The sequence below is a fragment of the Larimichthys crocea genome, chromosome I (genome assembly GCF_000972845.2).
Source record: "Larimichthys crocea isolate SSNF chromosome I, L_crocea_2.0, whole genome shotgun sequence".
Classification (NCBI taxonomy): Eukaryota; Metazoa; Chordata; class Actinopteri; family Sciaenidae; genus Larimichthys; species Larimichthys crocea.
Genome location: NC_040011.1, coordinates 27,753,244 through 27,775,015, shown reverse-complemented (window position 1 = coordinate 27,775,015; position 21,772 = coordinate 27,753,244). Strand labels below are relative to the sequence as shown.

Genomic DNA, 21,772 nt, shown 5'->3' with positions numbered 1-21,772 from the left:
AATGACCAGGTCTCTACACCTGTCAGATAAATCAGTTAAGATGAAACAGTAACAAATCTCATGGGGACTTGCAAATATAAATCCTAGGACTACAACACGTCGTTATAACAATCCATCCTGTCACATGTGTGTCTCCTCCTACACACTCTGTCTTTAAAACATCCTTTACAGGCGAGAGATAAGAACATATTACAATTCCTCCTATTTTTCAGATGTCAGGTGAAACGTGTGGTTATGGGCCCAGTGCGCCGTTAAGAGGTCTGACAGAGGAACTCACAAGGAGTCCTTCCACTGACCCACCTGAGTAAACATCTAATCAAACCAGAAATAACACGTCAGGAACAACATGGCTGACGTGCCGTGTCTGAGCTGGAGCATGAGAGCAGAGCGACACTCAGGTCAGGACAGGAAATAAACAGCCGCCTCCCCAGACTCAGTGGGGTGACAGTGGCTCCTGCTGCAGTGATTGTACTGCTGAACAGGAGGAGGAAACGTCCCATCAGACTCTGGCTAGAAAACAATCTGAAGGGAGCTTTCGTTCCTCTGCAGGAGGGGTGGAGCAGAGGTGAGAGGCAGCAGGAGGGACAAACAGTGGGGGGAGGGTGGTGCGGGGGTTGAAACGAAGCAAGATGTGCTTGGCCTTTACCTTCTTCCTCTTCCTCTGAGTCACAGTAGCTCTTATCTTCGATGAAGCCAGAGCTGGCTGAGCTTCCGGTGCTGGCCACACTCTCCAGGCGGCGCTTCATCAGCTCACTCAGCTCGCAGCCTGATCCTGGTGACACCACCTTACCGTCCTGCCTCTGACCAGCACACATATATCATGTTAAATGAGATGAGGTGAATGCATGGGGCTTTCCTATATGCTTGTCGAAACACTCACAATGCTGACAGCTTGTGGACAGAACAATAAGAAAGCGAAAGCACTGGAAAGTTTAACTCATGCAGCTTGTGACTCACCTTATAGACAATAAAATCCTCTCTCTTGCCTCTCAAATAGTTGGACAAATTGCCGTATTTGCAGAATTCCACTATCATCATCAACGGGCCTGTTAAGATGGTTTATTTCTTATTATTCCTCTTACTCATGTGATGGTTGTTGAACTTTAAAGTTAAGACAATTTAATAATTTAATCCCCTCAGTAATAAAGCTCACCTCCAGGCTTTGTGCAGGCTCCCAGCAGGTTGACCACGTTCAAGTGATGACCAATGTGGATCAGGATCTTCAACTCTGACATCAGAGCTTTCCGTTCATTTGATGTAGCACCTCCTGTTAATAATGCAAACACATGTTCAGGGTTGGTTCATATATATATATATATATATTAAAAATCTTTTGAGACATTTGATGAGCGATGTTACAATCATGTATGCCGCCTGGAATCCAAACTCCATGAAAAAGTAATAAGAAACAGATTTTTACTTTTATAAATAAAATGATCCCGTCTCACAAGAAGATTAAGTTAAGATCATATGCAAAGATAATGATATGAAAAAGAAGCCTATGCAGGCAACATGGAGCCAATATTTCAGTAGTGGTGAACATTTTGGCATTTTGACTTTGACTAAAACAGTGCATGAAGTCAACTAGAGATGGTGTTGAGTGTAGTATATACTACATAGTAGTATATAGAGAAAAGAAATCTGAGCTCTGGTAGCTGGATTATTGGGGAATTCATTTTGAGAGTTCATTAAAGATGCATCTTTTAATGGAGGACATCCTCAAAGATAAATGCTGGCAACATTAAAGAAATATAAGAGGAGATGCTTACATTTCATACCTGATCTTAACCCTGAATTATGAAAATCAAGATTTAGAGGTTGTTTCATGTTGCTTCGACTAACCAGATATTTATGAGCTAGAAGCTAAAGCAGCCAGGGAGTCTCTAGGTAAACCACGGTCAATTTGAGGAGACCTGCTGCTTTCCATTAAGTTTGACCTACGACTAACAACAGCCAGAGAGCCTGTGATTTATGCAGAGACATGATAAATGGTATGACAGTGACCACTACGTTTATCCAATAGCCTTATTTTTCATCATTACTGATACATCATCCTCAGATCACCAATCACTGGTGGGTCTGTAGTTTGCTCCTCTAGTAATGCAAATAAATAAATAGTTTCACCAATAAAGCTGCGGTAAATTAAAAAGCTGTATTGAAAACTCTTTTTAGCTTGTTGGTTTTCCTGTTTTCATATTTAAAAAAGAATCTGGAATGGGATAGTAAATAATACCTCCTAAAAATCAAGACCAGAGACGGAAGATAGTTTCCAAATGTTAGTACAATGTTTCAAATATAAACAGGTTTGTTACTGCAAACAAATTATTTTTGACTTGAATCTTACATTTGTGAACTATTCATCACCTGCAGATTCTGGACATTCTGATCCCAGTTGTCAGATCTGCATATACTCAATCTCTTCATCAAGGACAGGGTTAGAGGTCTTAGCTTTTACCTCTAACTGCACTTAAGGAACAGACATTGCATGCATTGCTTTGAACCGATACACCATACAAACATTAATTGCAGGCACATATGGTGCTGTAGCTCATGAGTGTAATGTGTACAAAAAATAAATCCTCTGCAGAAATGACAGATAGCTGTGAACACCCATACTAAGGAAAATACTGTATTAATGCTGGCCTGTCTACCACAAACAGCTATAGTTATGTGAAAAAAAAGAAGTTCTAGTATGAAAATTAATTTTTCAATTCTTACCTTTCAGCATTTTGACAGCAACAGTCTTACAAGTTGAGAGCTTGTCAATCCCAAAGGCGGAGGCCTCCACCACTTTCCCAAAAGCTCCGTGGCCAAGAGTTTTGCCTGACAAAGGAAGAAGGTATTTGTTAACTGGGATGACATTAGAGCTTCCTGTCCCTCGGGCGGAAAATTAGACTGGATTCCCTGTCAGTCAGGCAATGAGTCTATAATTAAAACAACATGGTGGAACTCTGATCACCAGGCAGTTTTTCTAGAAGATTTATGGTTCACCTAAGGCTGGATGACAGAGCTGGTGACTGATAAAGTGATGTACCTTAATGTGGTTGTGTATATCTGTGCTCTGAATTACTTTTACAAAATTAGATTTTAACCTTCGTCATCTGCAACGCGTGGTTGGACTTTCTGGTGGACTCCACTACACCAAGGGATCCATCCCATTCATCACCAGATATAACAAATCATCTAAGACATTTATATTATTTCACTAATATTGTGAGATAATATCACAAGTATGACTGATGGATGCTCTGTTGTTTTTAACCAAAGTTATGGGTTTCAGCGTTATTAGAAGCCTATGAATAAAACCTCCTGAAATATATTAATCAACTTTAGATTTAGAAGAGGTCAAGCAACAAAACATGTTTAAAATTCTTTAAACATTTAAAACTCTTTCCCCTCACATTGGTGGGATTGTACAGTGCTCACCTAGTCGCAGGCGGTCACGGGGAAACTCCCATTTACTGCTGTCATACTGAAGAAGATCATTCTGCTCCTCGAGTGGACACTCATCAGGGTCAATGATAATAGACGGACCCATCTTATAGTGTGCCGGTTGCTGAAGGTTTTGGAGGACAAATTAATGAATTTTATGATTATCATAAGCAGAGTTTTCAGTAAATACTGAAATACTGAACACAAGATGACATATTTGCTCAAGAGCACAAAATCGAAGTCACAAAATCTTTCCTCACTCATTTGTTTACAGCATGAGGACATTATTTTCTCCTTTGGGACTGTATTCCGTATGCACAAACATAAGCTTAGCAATTGTCAGGAAATGTGGAAATCATAAACACGGCTTTCCATTAAACTGTATTTCACAAGAGAAATGAGTCAGCCACTTCCATAAAGTCATTACAGCCAGATTTGTGGAAACCGATCCGCAAAAATGCAAAGTCATTTGTTTGACTGTTTGAACTTCCACATTTTGGCAAATGTTAATCTTATGTGGTTTCTAGGAAGAAGTCATATTACACCTTACCTTCCTTAGCTTGCGGATAAAGAGGATAAGCATGAGCCAGAGGAACGTGGCTGCAGCTCCTGTGCACACCAAAATGATGACCTCAACGTTTGGCTTCCCTTCATCCCCTGGAGAAGAGAAGAACAGTTGTAAACGACCAGACCGGCAAAAACATCACTGTGTATTTATGACCTCATAAGATGTCATATTTTATTGACTTAGATTTGTGGCAAACTGCGATCAAAAGGAAACAATCTGTTACAAATTTTGCAAATAGACAGCCTGTTTTTTGACTGAAGATGCTAAGACTTTTATCCTTTTTTTTATTTCTCTGAGGGACTGTGTTGTATACAAGAAAGGAAGTGGAAACACACATTGGGTGTTTATTTCTGGTTTGTTTGGGACATGCATACCACACTTTTTTCCTATAGTGTTTTCATCCAAACACTGTTTTTGTAACCATCCATGTCGACAATCTGTCATGTTTTTCCAGCTATTATTTCATACAATCCCTGACTAAACAGTCAAAGAAACATGTATGCTGCTTGCTTATTTGTGGTGAAAATGGAATCGATAAAAATAACAAGAACATCAAGAGAAATTCAACTATTACTTTAATAAGAATCTATTTAAGTGCCTAGATCTTGACAAAACTTGCATAATATCTCACCTTCATTCACATCCTAACTATCATGTTAATGCACAATTCATTTTACATATGAAGTACACAGACACACACAAGTTAAAATACAGACTTTCTGCTGCAATTTTTCTACGGTGTATTTCCAGCCTCGTGGCTATTGTAGCAGTCAATCTCTTTGCACTTATTTGTGGACCTTTTAACACTTCACAGAGGTCATGTCCTCAAGGTAAGGACCCTCAGCCAGAGCCTTGATCATAAAACCCAAGAAGGAATTCGCGGCATTCCTGGCGACCACAGATTTTCTGTCAGGGGAGACTTTTCATACTGAAGTCAGACCAGAGCTTTCTTTGTAGTGGTGACAAGAAAACATGAGGCCAAGAGGACATCTGAGATGTTTTGATTGGACATACGGAAAATGCACTGATGATAAGTGTATTTGATGTGAGCTGTAGCCAGACACACAAATACTACTCTACACTGAGAAACCAGTTTGGTAAATGAAGCAAATTGGAGTGTTGATCTCTTTCAAAGTGTCTGAATGACTTACCGACCACGGTAACAACAGCACTCGTTTTGGCGATACCCTCAACGTTCTTGGCTATACACTCGTACAGACCCTCATCATCTTTCTTCACCCTCTCGATGATCAGAGCCCCGTCCTCTCCCAATGTGATACCTGCAACACATAACCTCTCAGTCAAACTGGTGTGGCATTTAACACTTGGCACTGGTAGTAGTGAACTTCATACACCACTAACCTAAAATATTATATTTTTTTATGGGAGAGTATATAGCACATTTAATTCTTATAGTATTGGTATAATAATAGCGAGATTATTGTGTGCATTGAAATGCAAATATAGGATAGGACAGGATACTATTGTCACGTTACCTTGGCCTCCTTCCACTGGTATGCCATTTTTGTACCAGATGATTTTGGGACGAGGAACTCCGAGAGCAAAGCATTCCAGCGTCAGGGTGCTGCTGCTGTTCACATCCTGATTTGTCAGATTTTGACTCAGCCAGGGGCGCTTCCTTGCTGCACCAAACGAAACAAAAAAACATTTAGATGTGCTGTTTCTCTATTAGTCTCCTTTTTCGACACTGAATCATTTTGTGTTGCAAGACAATTTTCTCTGTTCTTGTATCTGCTAATCTACAGTAGTATGCCCTGCTAGCACATGAATACAATTGTATAGAATGATACATTTCAATAACAGAATACAATAATATAAATAATAAGAAATTAAATGCAATCAGCTGGTCATATCCTGCTCCAACTCACCATTCACAGTAAGTGCAACAGCCTTGAATTCAACCCTCTTGTGGAGCTTGTTTGCTTGGCACCTGTAACTTGCGGTGCTGTTTCGGGACACATTATGCAGATGTAGAGAAAGAGCAATGGAGTGGTTGCTGAGCTTGAGACTAGAAACATTGGAAGTAATCGTTTGATTCAACGAATCCAACCACTGCAGGTCTGTATAGAGGTAGCGAGCAGCCCGACAGGTCAGATTGACATCATCACCCTCGATGGCTGCCTGAGGTTCGATGGTAATTTCCTCCCGTTGATCTAGAATGTGAAAGAAGAGACTATGTCATCTGTTTTACATGCATGAACAGAGACACGTATTCTGCTGGCCTGAGATACTACTTTGGACAATACTTTTGTGCACAAAGCTCATCGCAAGGCCAGGAATGTCAGATTTGCAGTTATTTCCTGTTTCATCACTGTTAATTGGAAGCACGTTGCTGGTGAACAGCATTGCTGATGGCGCTCCTGCACTCATTCAATTGGAGAGAAACTGAGTCTGGGCCCCAGGGGAACCAGACTGTGCTTGTTTATTCAGATTGCTGGACAGCATTCTGTGTTCCATAAGAGAGGACAGCTGTTATTACAATTGTGTCCTCTTTTCTAGCAGCATTTCTTCATTCTCCATCTTCCTGGAAGAGGGCACGAGTCCTTTTGGGAATCCTCCCTCTCTGAGAGACTAAATTTTAGTACTTGGCATTCCCTCAGATATGAGTTAACCTACATCTATCCCTTTCCAAAGAAATCCTTTGGGATACGTGATTCAACTAGTTTTGAGGAAACATGATTCACTTTGTTGCAAAGAGAACTGTGTGCACAGTTCTTTAGTGCAGTGACACCTCATCTCCTCTCTTAATATTACATAACTGTCTCAGTTGATATTCATTTGGGGAACATTTGGAAATGCTCAGCGGCACATAAAAAAGTACACTCTCATAGCAGAAGGCTCACTGAGAAAGAAGAATGACCTGCTGGCACTGGAGCAGGAATGCAGTTATTCATAGCTGTTTTTAAACGCGTGCCATTATAGCACTCCATATGGCTCAGGACATGTTTGCCTCTCTTCCGCCTTGAAGCCGCTCAGCTACAGTGGAAGATGGTTTCAATTAATGCCCCCCCCCCTCGGTTTCTTTATTGCACAATACAATCTGCACATTCCTTCGCTGTTCTTGTAGTTCATTACAGCGTGTACTGTATATATAGATCATTTGAAAGAATCCAGAGCATGGTACAGTGTGCTTTGAATTATTGCAAGAACACTCAGCAGAGCATTTATGCATGCACTTAAGCGGTTAGCATTTAAATGTTGATATTTCAGGTGTATTCTGGTGACCCACTTACCATCAATGTAGAAAGGCTTCATTATTGTGCTCTTGCCGACTTCATTCTCAGCCATGCAGATGTAATTTCCTGATATGGTAGCATTTCCTATCACCAGGGTACTCACAGTCTAGTTGGGATCAAAAATATTCATTATAAAAAGCAGAATAAAACAGATTAGGATGAGCAACAAATGCTTAATATCACAACTCACTTCACTGTGACTTTCAGTGTGATTTATCTTTGGGATTTCAATCACCATTACATCAGTGAGTTGCTGTTCACTGGCGGGTGAGAGGTCTGGACCAGGCCTTGCCTGTTTTATACTCTTCAGTTTGTTAATGAAAGGATACATCTGGACTTTAAAACACACTGAGACTCCTTCAGGCCGGTGCAATAGATCTAGTGCTGGGGCTCCATGTCCATTTCCTGGAAAGCACTTCTAATGCCACACTCGATTTTGTCACCCCACAAGTACAACATTTTAACGGCTTAAATAGACAAAATAATAAGTGAAACTTGGGTGAGTGCCAGACTGCGTGGGGTTCTGTTTAGTGTTCATAGTGACATCTGTTTTTTTGGGGGCAGTCGGCTACATCAAAGAGAATGAATGATGTGGGTGTATTGTCTGGGTGTATGTTGGACTAAACTTCCTGGGCTTGTAGGAGCTATTGTGTTGACTCTCAGACATGCAGCTGTAGCCATGAAACCATTTCAGCCTCCCCGTACTTACACAAACATTCAGGCAGTCAGAGAATAAGTGTTAAAAAGTTCATCATATTGTCCAATTCATGCTGCTCTGACATTTGTCAAAACACTGATGGATTGGCCTTTTGGTATTATGTTACGGCTATTACTCACCATGATGTAACCTGAGCTCAGAAACATTCATTTAAACAATTAAGAACAGTCCCTAAGAGGTGACCTGACCAGACGCACTGTGACCTCTGTGCCCACATCTTCCCCATGTGTTTTCCTTATATTATGACCAATCTCCCTCTCTACTGGGCCTTCTGGGGAGCTACTCAGAGGCCCGGCCTTGACTACGGTCTTATTCACGGGCCGACACGATTTATGCGAGGTGACAGAGAGGAATTCACTTCCAACAAATCCCTCTTCTTTTAAACTCCTGCTTGTTATCATTGACCCTTAGTCCTAACCCTCATAAAGCACCAGCATTTGGCCATAAGTACTTGTAAATAAGTGGTGCCTCCCTATTTATGTCTGAGACATATTGGAACTGATGCCCTGTGAAAACAGCCAAATTTACAATTACTTGGTGTGCAAGGAATAGATATGACCCTGACTTTCTTTTTGTGCTTAATCACAGACCAGAGGTCAACAAATCACCTATTTATGCAGCAGAAAAACAGGTGAAAACAGTGAACAAAAAAAGCTTGGATTGAGAATGATCACTGATTCTTTCTCCTGCTGAAAATGTGTATGCTAATACATTTGTGCCCTAATTTGACCCAGGCTGCTGTAATAGTTTTCTTTAACCTAGTCCTATGGAAAGACACTTGTAAGGCAGTGGAGGTCTGCTCTTAATTATGTTTGGAGTGAACAGTTTTAGTAACGGGCTCCCACAGATCATTTACAGAAATATCTGCAGTTTCCTCATTGTGCGGTGTGGCAATATAAGAATCTGCATAAAATTCATAGCTGTGACAATGTGACAATGTGACAATGCATATCTGAAGCCTTAAATGCACCGCTTTCAGGATCAAATCTTGTTTCTCGAATTAGGTTATTTAATTATTTAATTTTTTATTAAATAATAAATATTAAATTCTAGCAGTCTTTCAGTGTTTAAAGTGGCTCATCTCGGGGTAATGGTCGGTAGGAGATATAAAAATCTGTTTTCAGCTCTTGGCTCATGCATGGCTTGGGTCTTTATAAGGTTTAGCTCTCAGAGTTTCAAGAGCCCAAAAAATTAAGCGAGGTCAGAATAAAAAGTGCGTCTGCAGCTGCTTTATTTACAGATCTTTTATCTAAAAACTGTGAAATCAGTGGGAGTGTTTCAGTCTAGTATGGAGAATTAGATTGTGTCTGTCAGTTATGGATGTGCCATTTTATAAATGTGGGCCTCAAATGACCTTCACTTCTCATAGTACCCAAAGGAAAACCAATGCAACCAATTTTCTGGTTGCTTATTCCAAGAATAAATCAACTGCATCAAGTGCAGCATTGAAAAACAAAACAAATTTCTTAAAACGGGGCTGCTGAGGGCCTTTTTATTGGTTTTGGTCATAATTACACCAGTGAAATCTAATGCAGAAAAAAACATTAATCTTCAATGAAATGGAGGACTGTATCACTGCCAATATGAGTATAATTAGCATATGGATTTATGGATTTCAGATGCTGAATCAGACTTTTGCGGTCCAGTCACGGGAGATTTCTACTTGACTCTGACAGAGCTATTGGCTGTTCTGTCATATAAATCCTGTTGAGTTGCTATTTGTCAACCACATTTCATGTTGAACAAAGTATGCTACAAGTATATCTGTTGTTTAGAAAACACATGGAAACATTACACACAAAGTTAAACCACATACCTTGTTTTTTTCTTGAACCAGTTCAAGCTTGTCTGTTATGCTCTTAATCCAGTTGTGGGAGTAATTTCCCCCGTTGTCAACATTGACCAGGATTTTCTCAGTGGAAGGAACGCAACTGCAGGACAGAGAAATTACAATAAAGATGACACCAAGTCATGTTATCAATATGTGTAGAGACAGATGGGCATGTGTTGGACCTTAAACATAAAAGTCCTAATTGTGAAAGGCTATGGGTATTTTAAATGACCACTGAGACTGATTTGGGTAGAGTCCAGGTCTACACCAGCCTGTCTGGGCTATGAAACCTAGAGAAAGCCTTGATTTGACCCCCACCCCAAACCCTATACTGCCTGTGGTGGTGAACAATCAGCTTGATGAGAGGAGAGGCAGAGGAGGAAACAGCAACAGCGACAGGAAGGGCTGTGCTGTGCGTCACCTTGTACAGGAAACCCGCCTCCCCTCCCCTACGTTCTGGCCAGGGGAGATAAGGTTGATCCTAAGACCTCGCTGGTCAACAAGGGACAGCTGATAACTTCTCAACCTGGTGATAAAGACACCTCCATATTTCTGCTCCCTACACTATCAACCACATTGCACATCCAGCATAGCAAGCTTCCCTCACCTCTAAACCTTCCCCACACTCTTGAGTTTCCCCTCCTCCTCTAAACTCCCAAAGATTTAGATGAGATACGATCTTGAAGGGCTACATGTGGGATTTACAGTGACAGGTACTTAACAGGGTCAGGGCTGTATAAAACAAACATTTTGCACAATTGGCCTCCCACCAGGTTATAGCTGTTCCTCTGTCTCATTAGCTGCCTGCCACAGCCTAGTCACTGTTCTTAGTGCCAGCTGTAATTATCTTTAGGCCTGCAGAAAGAGTTTCTTTGACCTATCTAATGCTCTGCTATTATTTATCATAAATCTGGGAAGTATGAGTGGGTGTTTGAGATAATTCAATGAATCAAATAATGGAGACACTAGTGGTTAACATTATTGAGCATGTAACCCAATATAATCTCTTTCATGTGCAGCAGTGTTGTTTTTGTTAATGGTGTTGGGGCCTCATAACCAAGGGGTAATGGCCCATTGTTTTCCTGATCTTACGACTCACAGGTCTCCTGCTGTCATTGACAAGCCAGGATCTCAGGGAATGTTCATCTTGTTTGTGGGTTCACTAGCAGGCCGTTATTCCTGCACAGTCATTTATACATTCAGTTTTGTTCGGCTCTGTAACAGCTTGGGGACTCTGAGATTAATATATTTCCCTTGTGTTTCCTCTTCAGTCTATACAGCCACTGACCACAAACGAGAGGGCAGTTCTCAAGGGCTGCATTGCTTTGACTAATGTGTCATATTTTGGGCCAGAATTCATTCAGTTTTATGATGGGTTCCCCGGGATGAACTGGTGGCTCAGGACCTTACAATGAATGCAACTCCAGTACTGTGGTATTACTTAAGTTTTAGTCTTTCAACACTGTTGTGCAATTTAAAAAAATCTGATTTACAGTAGTAGACACATTTTCATGATTGACAATTTTTGTTGACAGGCAGTTAGTAAACATACAAACTAAGAGCTTAAGAACTTAAATTAGTAAGTAACATGATTTTTTAAATGTCATGTAGTTGGGGCTAAAACTGAACATACTGTAAACAACAGGAAACTGTTTCTTCATTCTTCAGGATTACAGGAAGTTAAAGAAGCATGAATGCAGAAAATCCAGTTTAAAAATTTCGATGCTTGCAACATAGCGAGATAGTAACTCACTCTGTAAGCGTTGGGTCTGGTTGACATGGTTCCCAGAGCCAAGTGATAGTTGGCAAGGGCAATCCATAAGCAGTGCAGGTTAGCTGATGCTGCATGCCAAACATGTAAGGCTGCACGTCCACAGAATAGAGCTCCGCGTCTGAAATAGTTGGCTTCACTGTGAGAGGGATGTGCACACAAACACATACACAAATACAGGGAGAAAAAGATAAAAAGAGGAAGAGAGAGAGAGAGAGAGAGCAACAGGTTAGATCTAGATCAGTCCACTGTGGAATCTTATAATGTCTTTATAATGAGGAGTGACAGTCATGATGGATAGCCATGAAAAGGGTGCCATTGACACCAGTTGTCCTTTAGACATTATATACGAGAAGAATGGCAGGATGATTGGCTAGCTCGGGGCTGTAGGTTAAAGTATGACCTCAGTGTGGTCCATGGCCAAGTCAGCGAATCAACCGTGTCAACACACAAAGATCCTTGTGCCACCTCATGAGTCAGTCCACATCACTTAACCCTTCTCTCTATTTTCAACAGTTGAACTAGACAAGCTGCATACAGTCACATAGTTTGGCAAACCACAAAACCTGCACCCACCACTAACACATACACACACACACACACACACACACACACCATCACATAGAACACATTCATAATCTGGAGCACTGTGACAGCTCTCAACAACTTATGAACAAAGTTTAAAATAGTTCACTAATTGATACCATAATTCACTTTGCTTGTTTTTGTGTGTTTTATTTGCTGTCATGCCAAAAAAGTTTTCTGAAGTAGGACAGAGAACACCATAAATAAAGTCAGAAAGGGGTTGATTTTTCCACTTTTTGGCACGCTACAAGGATTCTTAGATAATGTTTAAAGAATGCAATGAAAATAGCTCTGCCCCCCATGGTAAGTAACTGACATGCATTTCTCTGTTCTCTATAGCAAGCACACGTCTTTCAAGTTTACACCTTAACATTAAAACATTTATAACCTCTAGTGTTAACTGTGATCAGTATTCTTTCAAAAGTCACCACAACAATAAATTACATGCTCAGTCCTTTTTTCCCTTAAGCTATATATATATATATACTGTAAAGAACATGTTGTTTATATGAGCTGCACTGTGTATACACATGGTGAAGATGCAAATAAATGGTGGTGGTGGTGGTGTGGTGAGGAGGTACTGGAGCGGCTGGAGTCTGTGTGCAGAATAGAGCCCAGGCCATTTACACACTGCGCCAAGCCCCTTCAAAAGAGCCCCAATAATCAACAACAGCTGCCCCTGCTACGTCAATCCAGCCCTGGAATCAACAAGCCCCCAAATTCCTCTCATACTAGAGCTGCTACCTGCCGTCCAGTGAACTGTACTGAAAGTCACAGTGCTGAGGCAGCTTCAGTCAAGAGCAAAGGCAATGCTTCATTTCCTTAGGATCAGAAGTCATTATCAGGTTTATGGTGACAGCTTACCCAGGACTACCAGAGTGTAGCTCAGATTCTTGTTCAAGCCATTCGCTTTGTTGCCCAGGCTTATGGTGAAGACCCCAGCATGCTTCTGATGCACATCAGAGATGGTCAAGCTGTATAAAGACATCTTGTAACAGGTGGAATTCTTGTTGATAAGGACCCCATCCATATACCTAAAAATTAGAGGCATGGAAAGATTTTTTCAACCATGGATAAACGAAATGAAAAGAACTGAATGGAAACATAACAACAAAGTTATAATTCAGTGTTTGCTGCAGCAATTTATGTATATATTATGCTTATATAATAGGCGCTTCAGCACTCAATACATAATCTAAATTATTACTCACCATGCTATCATGTCTGGTTTTGGCAGAGCGTTGACCTTGGGGTCAAACACAAACTTTGTACCTTCTTTGGCATTCACTATACCGAGTCGTTCATTCCTATAGGAGACATTGAGGAATGGATGCTCTGGAAAAAAAGATTAATGACAGACATAAGAGATTTATATTTGTATCATTTGTGATAAACCTCTGAGGTCATCCAAAGCCTACTCACCAAAGACATGGACTCTTACTGATGCATTCTTATGTTTCTTGGGTTCAATCTCAGCTTTGCAACGGTATTTCCCCTCATCCTCCATGGTAATGTTTGGCAAGACTAAAACATTGCTCATCACCATAACACTAGCAGGGTTGCCTTTGTGCTTGATCACGTGATGTAGATTTTCCTGAAGACAAAGGAAGTACTATGAACTCTACTGTTACAACCTGTGAGGCTTTTACAAACAGTAATACATGTCGACATTAAATCCTTAACTTACTTTCCTCCTTGGAAAATCCCAGGTGAAGTTGATTCTTCCATTATAGGTGGTCTCACCAGTACAGTTGAGAATGAGTGTATCTCCAACCAACACTCTGACGCTGCGTTCTGGGGTGATCTTCACATTAGTAAGAACACTACCTGTAAAATGGGAACATATATGAGACTGGAATGCTCAATACACAAAGAAATCAACACAAGTCTTTATGTTTCAGTAAGTTTTGCCAAAAAGACAACAGACTCACTCTGTCCGTGTGGGATGTACTGAGACCTGAACTCTGTACCATTGATGTTTGTGTAACAGATGAACATACTATACGCAGTACAAGGACCACAGGGAATCCTGAATCCCACCTCTGGTTTCCATACAACTTTATCAACAATCGGTGCTGATAATGCTGGGAGCTGCAATCAAGAGAGTAGAGATGTTTTGTCAGTGCCCATGGATATCTTTTGACATAAAAGATCACTGAGCCAAACAGACAGAAGTGTACTGCACTCAACTTCATTTAACATGTATATCATGCTCTACTGGGCTCAGCTGGGGACAGACATCTGTTAGAGTGAAAGTGTAATTCTTTTTTTTTGTGGAGTGTAACCTCTGTGAACATTTATGCAATGGAGCACAAAACATTGCGGAGTCGGAAAAGGATGTACGTGCTTGCCGATGTTTGTTCTCATTCCAGAAATTGAGCTCAGAGAGGAGGCAAGAGAAGGGAAGGAAGGAAAGGGAGCAGGAAGGAGGAGTGCCATAGGTTTACCAATAGCAGGAAGGTCACACAACCACTATCTGTGCCATCTGAGCTCGGTGTGTTTGTCTACAGTAGGCACTATGGCACATGGTTGTATATCAATGCTACGGATATGACAAAAAGCATACACCTTTGTGGTTGGCACGGCAACACACACACTGTAAACAACATCACTGAGGGAGCTGCGTTCTGGTATCAAATGTTACAATCAACGTGATAAGTTACCTGTTGTTTCCTGTGATTGGACACAGTGTGCACTTTTTTTCTACTGCATTTCCTGATTTTTTTAAGACGTGTGGGACTAAATTTAGTCTGTGAGGCTATTCTGAGAAAAACACTCTTGGAGCACCTTCCTGCTCTTACAGGAAGCAGACAGAATGACTCCCTTCGCCGCCCCTGAGCTTCCCTAAGACATGCCACTGTCCCTGGTCTGTTTTTGTGTGCAAGAGTGATTTAACACACAAGGGGTGTGAGAACCAGTAAGACACCTTAAGCACAGAGTGGAAACATTTTTTTTCTCCCAAAGACACAAGTATAAATACAAGCATAAGTACCCTAGCTGTTGCTGTGGTATTAATAGCAATATTGCTCTACTTCAAAGTCCATGTTCAGGTCTATGGAACACATATTATTACTACAAACAGTACAAGTAAACAACTAAAGGCACAAGCAGGTGTGAAAACATTGTTTTCGTGAGGCCTTACCCCTAACAGTTTTACAGCAGCATCAGGAGAGGACGTCCGGCAGGGGATCACAAGGCTGGTTTCATGACTGTAGACGCCCAACAAGTGAGGTGTTTTATAATGGGGTTCCACAAATGGCTGCTCAGGATCTGTAGAACAAAAAAAAAACACAACCCCCAAAATAAGTGAGAGCTAAAATGCAGGTCCGTCAGAAATCACATTTCAAAGCAGATGTAGTTCCTCCTGTTTTGTCCTTTGGGGGAACCATGTTTTGTATTAATCATGTTTTGTACAGCTGTTATGCTCAAACTGTGTTTAGCAGTGTAAGAGCATACAAAACAGAGATCAAATCTCCAACTGGATAAGGCAGCAGATCACAAAGCAATCGGGCTAGTGGTGCGTTCCTACTGAGGAACCAACAATCACACAACTGCTGTGGGAACTTCTTGGCTACACAAATAATCTGCGATTTGTGTGACGTCAAGCAGTAGTGCTCTGATAAAGGAACTTAACACAGCAGGCTCCCTGATAGACAGGCGATCTGGGAATCACATTCACAGGAGCAGCAGGAAAAGGAACAAAGTGCATCCAGAATTTAGTTTAGTCTGCATAGTCTTAAACTATTTCACAAGGCTTAGATGATTTTATCTTTATTCAATTCTTTAGCCCAGCTGCTTTAAAGTCTAATAAAACATACACATCTAGGTGAAATGAGCTGAAACAATCTCCACTGCCTGACACTATAACGTAACTGGTGCCATGTGACGCTTTAGGGGAGACTTAGGAAAACAGTAGCTGGAGGAGGAAATCAGTCAATAACCAGAGCTTCCTGTGCAATCACGGTCACCCTTCCACCTCCATAAGAAATCATAGTACCAAAGAAACCACTTCCTCTTTCTGTCTCTCTCTCTGAGAAGGAGAACTGTGGCACTTGTGTCTGAATGCATGCAGATTAAAGTCAGCTTCCTGCATGTAAGGAATAATTGTAATCATGCATAGTGCACACAATTGCAAAATTCAGTCTTTTTTCTTTCTTTTGGTCTGAGACTTTGTTCCCTTTTTTCCCTCTGTTTTTTCTTTTGACATTTCTTACATTCTCACTGACTAACTTAGTACTTTTTGCTTGCTAAACAGGATATTTTTCAGCTTTTGTGTCTTGTGGGGAAATATCAGATTGCTCATTAACAATTACATTCTGTCTATCAAGCGTCACTGTTTGTGGGTTCAGTTCAACACGATTGAACTCCACTGGAGTCAGCAGGAAAAATCACCCTGTGCAAACATTTCTTTTATCAGGAGTCTTTCGTGAAAACAAACACAGTTAGAACCCCAAGGAAGAAAAACAACTCAATTCAAAGAGAAAGAATTCTTATCAGTTTTTAAGTTTACAGACCAGCTCTTTGTATTTCTAAACACGTTTTTCTAACATTACATTCAGTTTATCTCATGCTGGAAAATACTGACATTCTGGACTGTCAGTGGCATAAATCTAAGAGACTGCGCTGCTCTCTGCTCACTGGTTTATTGTCTGTATTTGATAAGAAAAAGGACATGTAATCTTAATTGGTCAGAGCACTCTTGCAGGTCTCACCTTTGACATAGACGTAGGTCGAGGTGATGTGGTCTGAGCCATCTTTGGAGTATATGCAGCTGTACTTTCCTGTGTCACTGGCACTCAAATATGTGACCGTCAGTCTGCTGCAGTGTGGGTGGGGATGTTTGGAGTCACACTGCTCCACCTTAACCCCCTCTGACGAGATCGATCGACGGTGATCACCAAGTGTCCAGTGCACCGGGCCGTGACCTCTGACAGAGGACAGAGAGAGACAATATTTGTTGAACCCAAAGACAATATTGCTTAATCACATTAGTGTTGATCTGAAATAAAGCTCTGGATCCAAAACATTGATCTATTTTGAGAAAAGTGTCACAGCTGGCAATTAACTCCCAGTCTCTTTAGTTTGGGATGGCAGTGGCTGCTTCTCCCCTTGGGGCATTTTGACTAGATGTTCATTTTAAGTTTATTTTGAGTTAATCTTGAGTCATCCAATAACTTGAACTTTCACATGGGAACATGTTTCTCTTGAATGGTGTGCTCAGCTAACACATTCTTTCCACACAGCATCCATTTTAAAACTCTCATTAAAGAGATCCCAGAGGAAAATCAAACATGTCTTGCATACCACTGACTTTTCCTGCAGAATTTTGGGTCAGGCGACCTCCAGCTCTCATCCAGTGACAGAAAACAAGACAGTATGGGCCAGCAAATCGCCTTGTAGGGAAGCATTACATTAGATATACGTGAGTTTCTGAACATTCTTTGCGAGCCTACACAATGATGTAAGACTCTCTAAATTCTTAACAAATGTGAATGCAGCACATTTGGGTCCCATCACCCCTAAAGGAAATTGCAGCGGACTGATAAATGTAGACCACCACCACTGGTTCCTGTTTAGGATTGTCCCAGCTTCTTTGTAGCGAGCGAGTGTCCTGAGGCTCAGGAATGTCCCGTTTATTTTACCCTTGGCCTTTCTGTCATGTAGTGAGAGCAGAGTTTAAACTTTATGGCTGCAGTCACAGTTCAGAAACTGACCTCTGATAACTGACCAATTAAGGGAAAGAAAAATTGGGGCCATAAACTTGTTTATTTATCACAAAAAATAATGTTTAGGTAATCTTGTATGACAAAATGCAGTGGTGGAATTATTAAGTATTTCTATGGTTTACTTAAAGACCCAGTGTGTAAGATTTAGGGGGATCTACTGGCAGAATATAAGATATGAGATAATAAAGTGTTTTCGTTATCTTACGGGTTAGAAAGAGCCCTCTTTATCTACTGAGGGAGCAGGTCTTTTACCACAAAGTCCGGCATGTTGCAGCACCATGTTTCTACAGTAACCCAGAACGGACAGACCAAACACTAGCTTTACAGATGGCTTTTTGCGTTGTTTTGCAGGTAATATAGTTTCTCCTAAACATTTGTAAGGGGTAAAGGAGAGGTATTCAGGTAGATGCAATCTGCAGCCTCATTGCTAGATGCCACTAAATCCTACACACTGGACCTTTAATATCTTATATATGATGTCAAAAAAGTAAGCAAAAACTATAGTATTGCAGTATTGCATGAAATGGAAATACTCAAGTACAAGTACATCAAAGTGCAGTACCTGAGTAAATGTTACATTCATCTACTGGCTACATGTTAACACTGGGTGTACTGAAATTTTAAATATTGTTTAATTAGACTTGCCATCGACATAAATAGGTGTGTTACATACCGGCATACAAGATTTAACTGATCATCCTTTTGAAGAATGAGTTGATTAGCAGATGGCTGAATCTTAGGCGAGTGTCCTCTCTCCGAATGACCTGTCGAACAAACACACAAACACAGAGCGCTGAGAGAGAAAGGCCAACAGACCTACACATTTACAACTCATTACTGCTGTTTGTCAGCTACCGTCACACTAAACAACAGAATGGAAAACACTGTAATCACTTCAGCACTGTGCATGTGGGTTCACTTTGTGCTGATGTTTCTGCCTATAATGCAAGTGATTCTCCGCTGTAAGAGCACTTCGGTGTCTCTGGTGCTGTAAGGGCAGGCTGTTGAATGAAAAATGGTTTGGGATGAGAGAAGGTGGAATAGAGGGAGGAAGGGGACAATATGGGGAGCAGCTGTGCCACTTTGCCAGGGAGGTCAAACCAGTCAGAATCACTGGGGAACCGCGGGAGAGCCTGATGAGTGCTTTTGTGTGTGTTTTCTCTAAATCAAACCGCTTTTTTGGGTGCACCCTTCCGCTCTTTTAGTAACAAGTAATTTTTTCATTTACCATTGACCTTGCTCTCTAAATGCTATTGTTAAACACAAGGTTGAGATGTTTGAATCCAGGGGGCCTCTACTTGGTGCGTAGCCAGCTGTATCTGTTGAGAGGTCCCTCCAACCGTAATCAACATAGGAAACTCCGTGATTCTCCCTGCTGTCCAGGAGGTGTCCCAGCATGTGACTTCCTTCTTTTCACTGGGACCTCGAACAGCTTGTCATTATGGTCAGAGAACAAGTTTATTAAGTCGACACTCCACATGTGACAGTCTTTAGGGAAACCTTTATTTGTAGCATAGGATCGAGAAAAACAATGGAGTTACACAACAGCTTGTTGCCAGGAGATGATGGATACAGGAGATATATGCATACATGCATGGAAACCCACACACATACACAAGTGCACCTGCATTTACAAATACAACAACACACACACAGAAAAACACACACTCACACACACTTTACAAGTATTTGTCTATTATTCAGAACAGCTGTTGTGCTAAGAATGAGCTGACAGTGCCAGTGTTGGCAGTGGCACTCAATATTGACTTCCTCAAAAAATATTAGAACATCATTGTTTTATTGTTTAAGGTTATGCAGAGGGGAAGGGATGTGGCTCGTGCTCTTTCATGCTGTGATACCACGTGCTTCTAGCTGTATGTTAGACTAATGAAAAAATCCAAGTTTCACATGTTAATAAACAATCACAGAATCCAAAAGAAGTTTATAATTATCTGTTGAGCTCTTTAGTTGTCACACAAATTTTGTTTTTCTGGCCTCACATTGGTAATTATTTGGGTCATATATTTCAATATCTGGAAATGAGAACTTTGCAATCAAATGTAATTTGACCCCTGGGACAAACAGCAGAATAAAAAGCACTATGAGTCATGTGTTGTGTGCAAGACATATTTCTGCATGTTATACATGTCAGTTCTTCAAAAGCAACACACGAATGCTGGCATCTGCTCACACACACACACACACATATAACATTAACAACAATAAAAACCATCAGCCTGACCTTGAATTGCACTGACAGGCAGATTTTCTCTTAAAACTGGCCACTTTTTCCCATATTCCCCTCAGTAACACACTACAGATGGATGAATCAGCAGGGGCCCGCAGCAGCCCACTGAAAACATCCCGCGGTTGTCTCTCTACACCCACACCCTCAAAACTCCCACCTGCCCCAGTGCCTGCCCATTGCTGACCTCAGCAAGCGTCCCGACACCCCTAACCCTCCATAACAGCTGTGTGCTGCATTCCTCCAGCAGAGCGCCTGAAAAATGCCAGAAATTGTGCTTATTGTGTCAGTTCAAAGAGCCCTGAAGCTGGTTCTCATTAAGAGCCATTAAGAAGAGGACAGGCATGGAACAAACAGAGTCAGGGGGGTGGTCAACTCATGATGGGGTCTTGAGTGCGTCACACAACATCAAACTAAATATTGACACAGAACCAAGTTAACTAAGATTAGACCAGGATGGCATTTGTATGTCCTTGTCCTCATTTGGCATTGATGAAGGGAAGTGGCACAGGACATCGTGAAAACATTTGTGGTAGGTTTACTACCAGTTGGGAATTAAAGACAAAAAAACGAACAGTGTTGGATTTCAGGATCCATTTTACATTATTCTATGCTCTGAGATGTTTGCGGCCCAGAAAATGTGATTTAAATATTTAGTCCGAAAGAATGGCCAAACAATGAACAACTGAAGGAGGTTTTCGATTAATCTAAGCCAGAGGTTTAGCAATGCAACTGAAAATGTTTACCTCAGAGTACCCTAATTTCTTTTCATCGTATAGTCAAGAATTTAGTTTATTTATAATTATAAAATTAGCATGATTTTTATGTGTTATAATGTAACATGGAGACAAGATATTTTGAGCGCAACTATGTTGAGATGAACTGAGAAAAAAGCCCATAAAAGTGGTTAGTTATCACATTATTAGATTATAACTTAACAGGACTGAAGGTTAAAGATAAACCAAACTGAGATGAATGTTAACAACAATGAAAAAGTGAAAGGAAAATGTGAAAGGAAATCGCTGTTGCAGCACACTGCTGGAAGTCAATACTGTGTAATAAAAACTACTGTTACTGTACTGAGATGACTGTGCTATCACTGAATCAAACAGGAAACAAGTCACAACCCTTCAAGTGCGGAAAATAATGTGCGGAACTCCCTTCTCTTTTGCGGAGAGTACATTGCAGCTCTTTGTACTTCCCATCCCATCATGAAACAACGAAGCTATCTTGAGAGTTGGAGAAAGAACATCTTTTTTGGCGTTTTCAAGGCAAGAGAAACAATATGGCATAACGTTTCCCGTGTTTAACCTTGCCACATTATTGTGTACTTCTATGACAACAAAAACATAGAAAGGATGGAGGGTGAGTTGCTGTTTAACAAAAGAGGGCAGGGTCACTCTTGGTGCGTCATCTTTGCCAATCTGTTGGTTACTGAGGCAATCGGTTTAGCCTGTTGATAGTTTAATATTCCTTAAGTCAAACAAAGAGACACATTTTAAAGACTTAACACTCTGGTGCCACAAAGCTGAAACCTTGACAAGATATAGGACAGGACCACCTGCTAAAACAAGAGTAGCTACCACTTCTCTGGCTGCATTACGTGGTCTGTGTCCTGGTGTATTCTCTCCCACACAGC

General features: G+C 40.9%; 1 protein-coding gene across 1 annotated transcript in view; it reads right to left on the bottom strand.

Annotated features, from left to right (window-relative positions):
• kdrl (kinase insert domain receptor like) overlaps window positions 1-21,772 on the bottom strand; it is a 39,767-nt gene that overhangs the window by 15,002 nt on the left and 2,993 nt on the right. The window contains exons 2-21 of the mRNA XM_010736572.3: window positions 18,562-18,652; window positions 16,875-17,089; window positions 15,305-15,432; window positions 14,094-14,253; window positions 13,850-13,989; window positions 13,585-13,756; window positions 13,374-13,497; window positions 13,027-13,196; window positions 11,560-11,716; window positions 9,792-9,906; window positions 7,255-7,363; window positions 5,890-6,174; window positions 5,497-5,643; window positions 5,152-5,280; window positions 3,983-4,089; window positions 3,427-3,556; window positions 2,719-2,823; window positions 1,154-1,267; window positions 958-1,046; window positions 647-800 (exon numbers count right to left, since the gene is read on the bottom strand). Of these exons, the coding sequence (XP_010734874.3) occupies window positions 647-800; window positions 958-1,046; window positions 1,154-1,267; window positions 2,719-2,823; window positions 3,427-3,556; window positions 3,983-4,089; window positions 5,152-5,280; window positions 5,497-5,643; window positions 5,890-6,174; window positions 7,255-7,363; window positions 9,792-9,906; window positions 11,560-11,716; window positions 13,027-13,196; window positions 13,374-13,497; window positions 13,585-13,756; window positions 13,850-13,989; window positions 14,094-14,253; window positions 15,305-15,432; window positions 16,875-17,089; window positions 18,562-18,652 (2,841 nt within the window). The remainder of the gene's footprint in view (window positions 1-646; window positions 801-957; window positions 1,047-1,153; window positions 1,268-2,718; window positions 2,824-3,426; window positions 3,557-3,982; window positions 4,090-5,151; window positions 5,281-5,496; window positions 5,644-5,889; window positions 6,175-7,254; window positions 7,364-9,791; window positions 9,907-11,559; window positions 11,717-13,026; window positions 13,197-13,373; window positions 13,498-13,584; window positions 13,757-13,849; window positions 13,990-14,093; window positions 14,254-15,304; window positions 15,433-16,874; window positions 17,090-18,561; window positions 18,653-21,772) is intronic.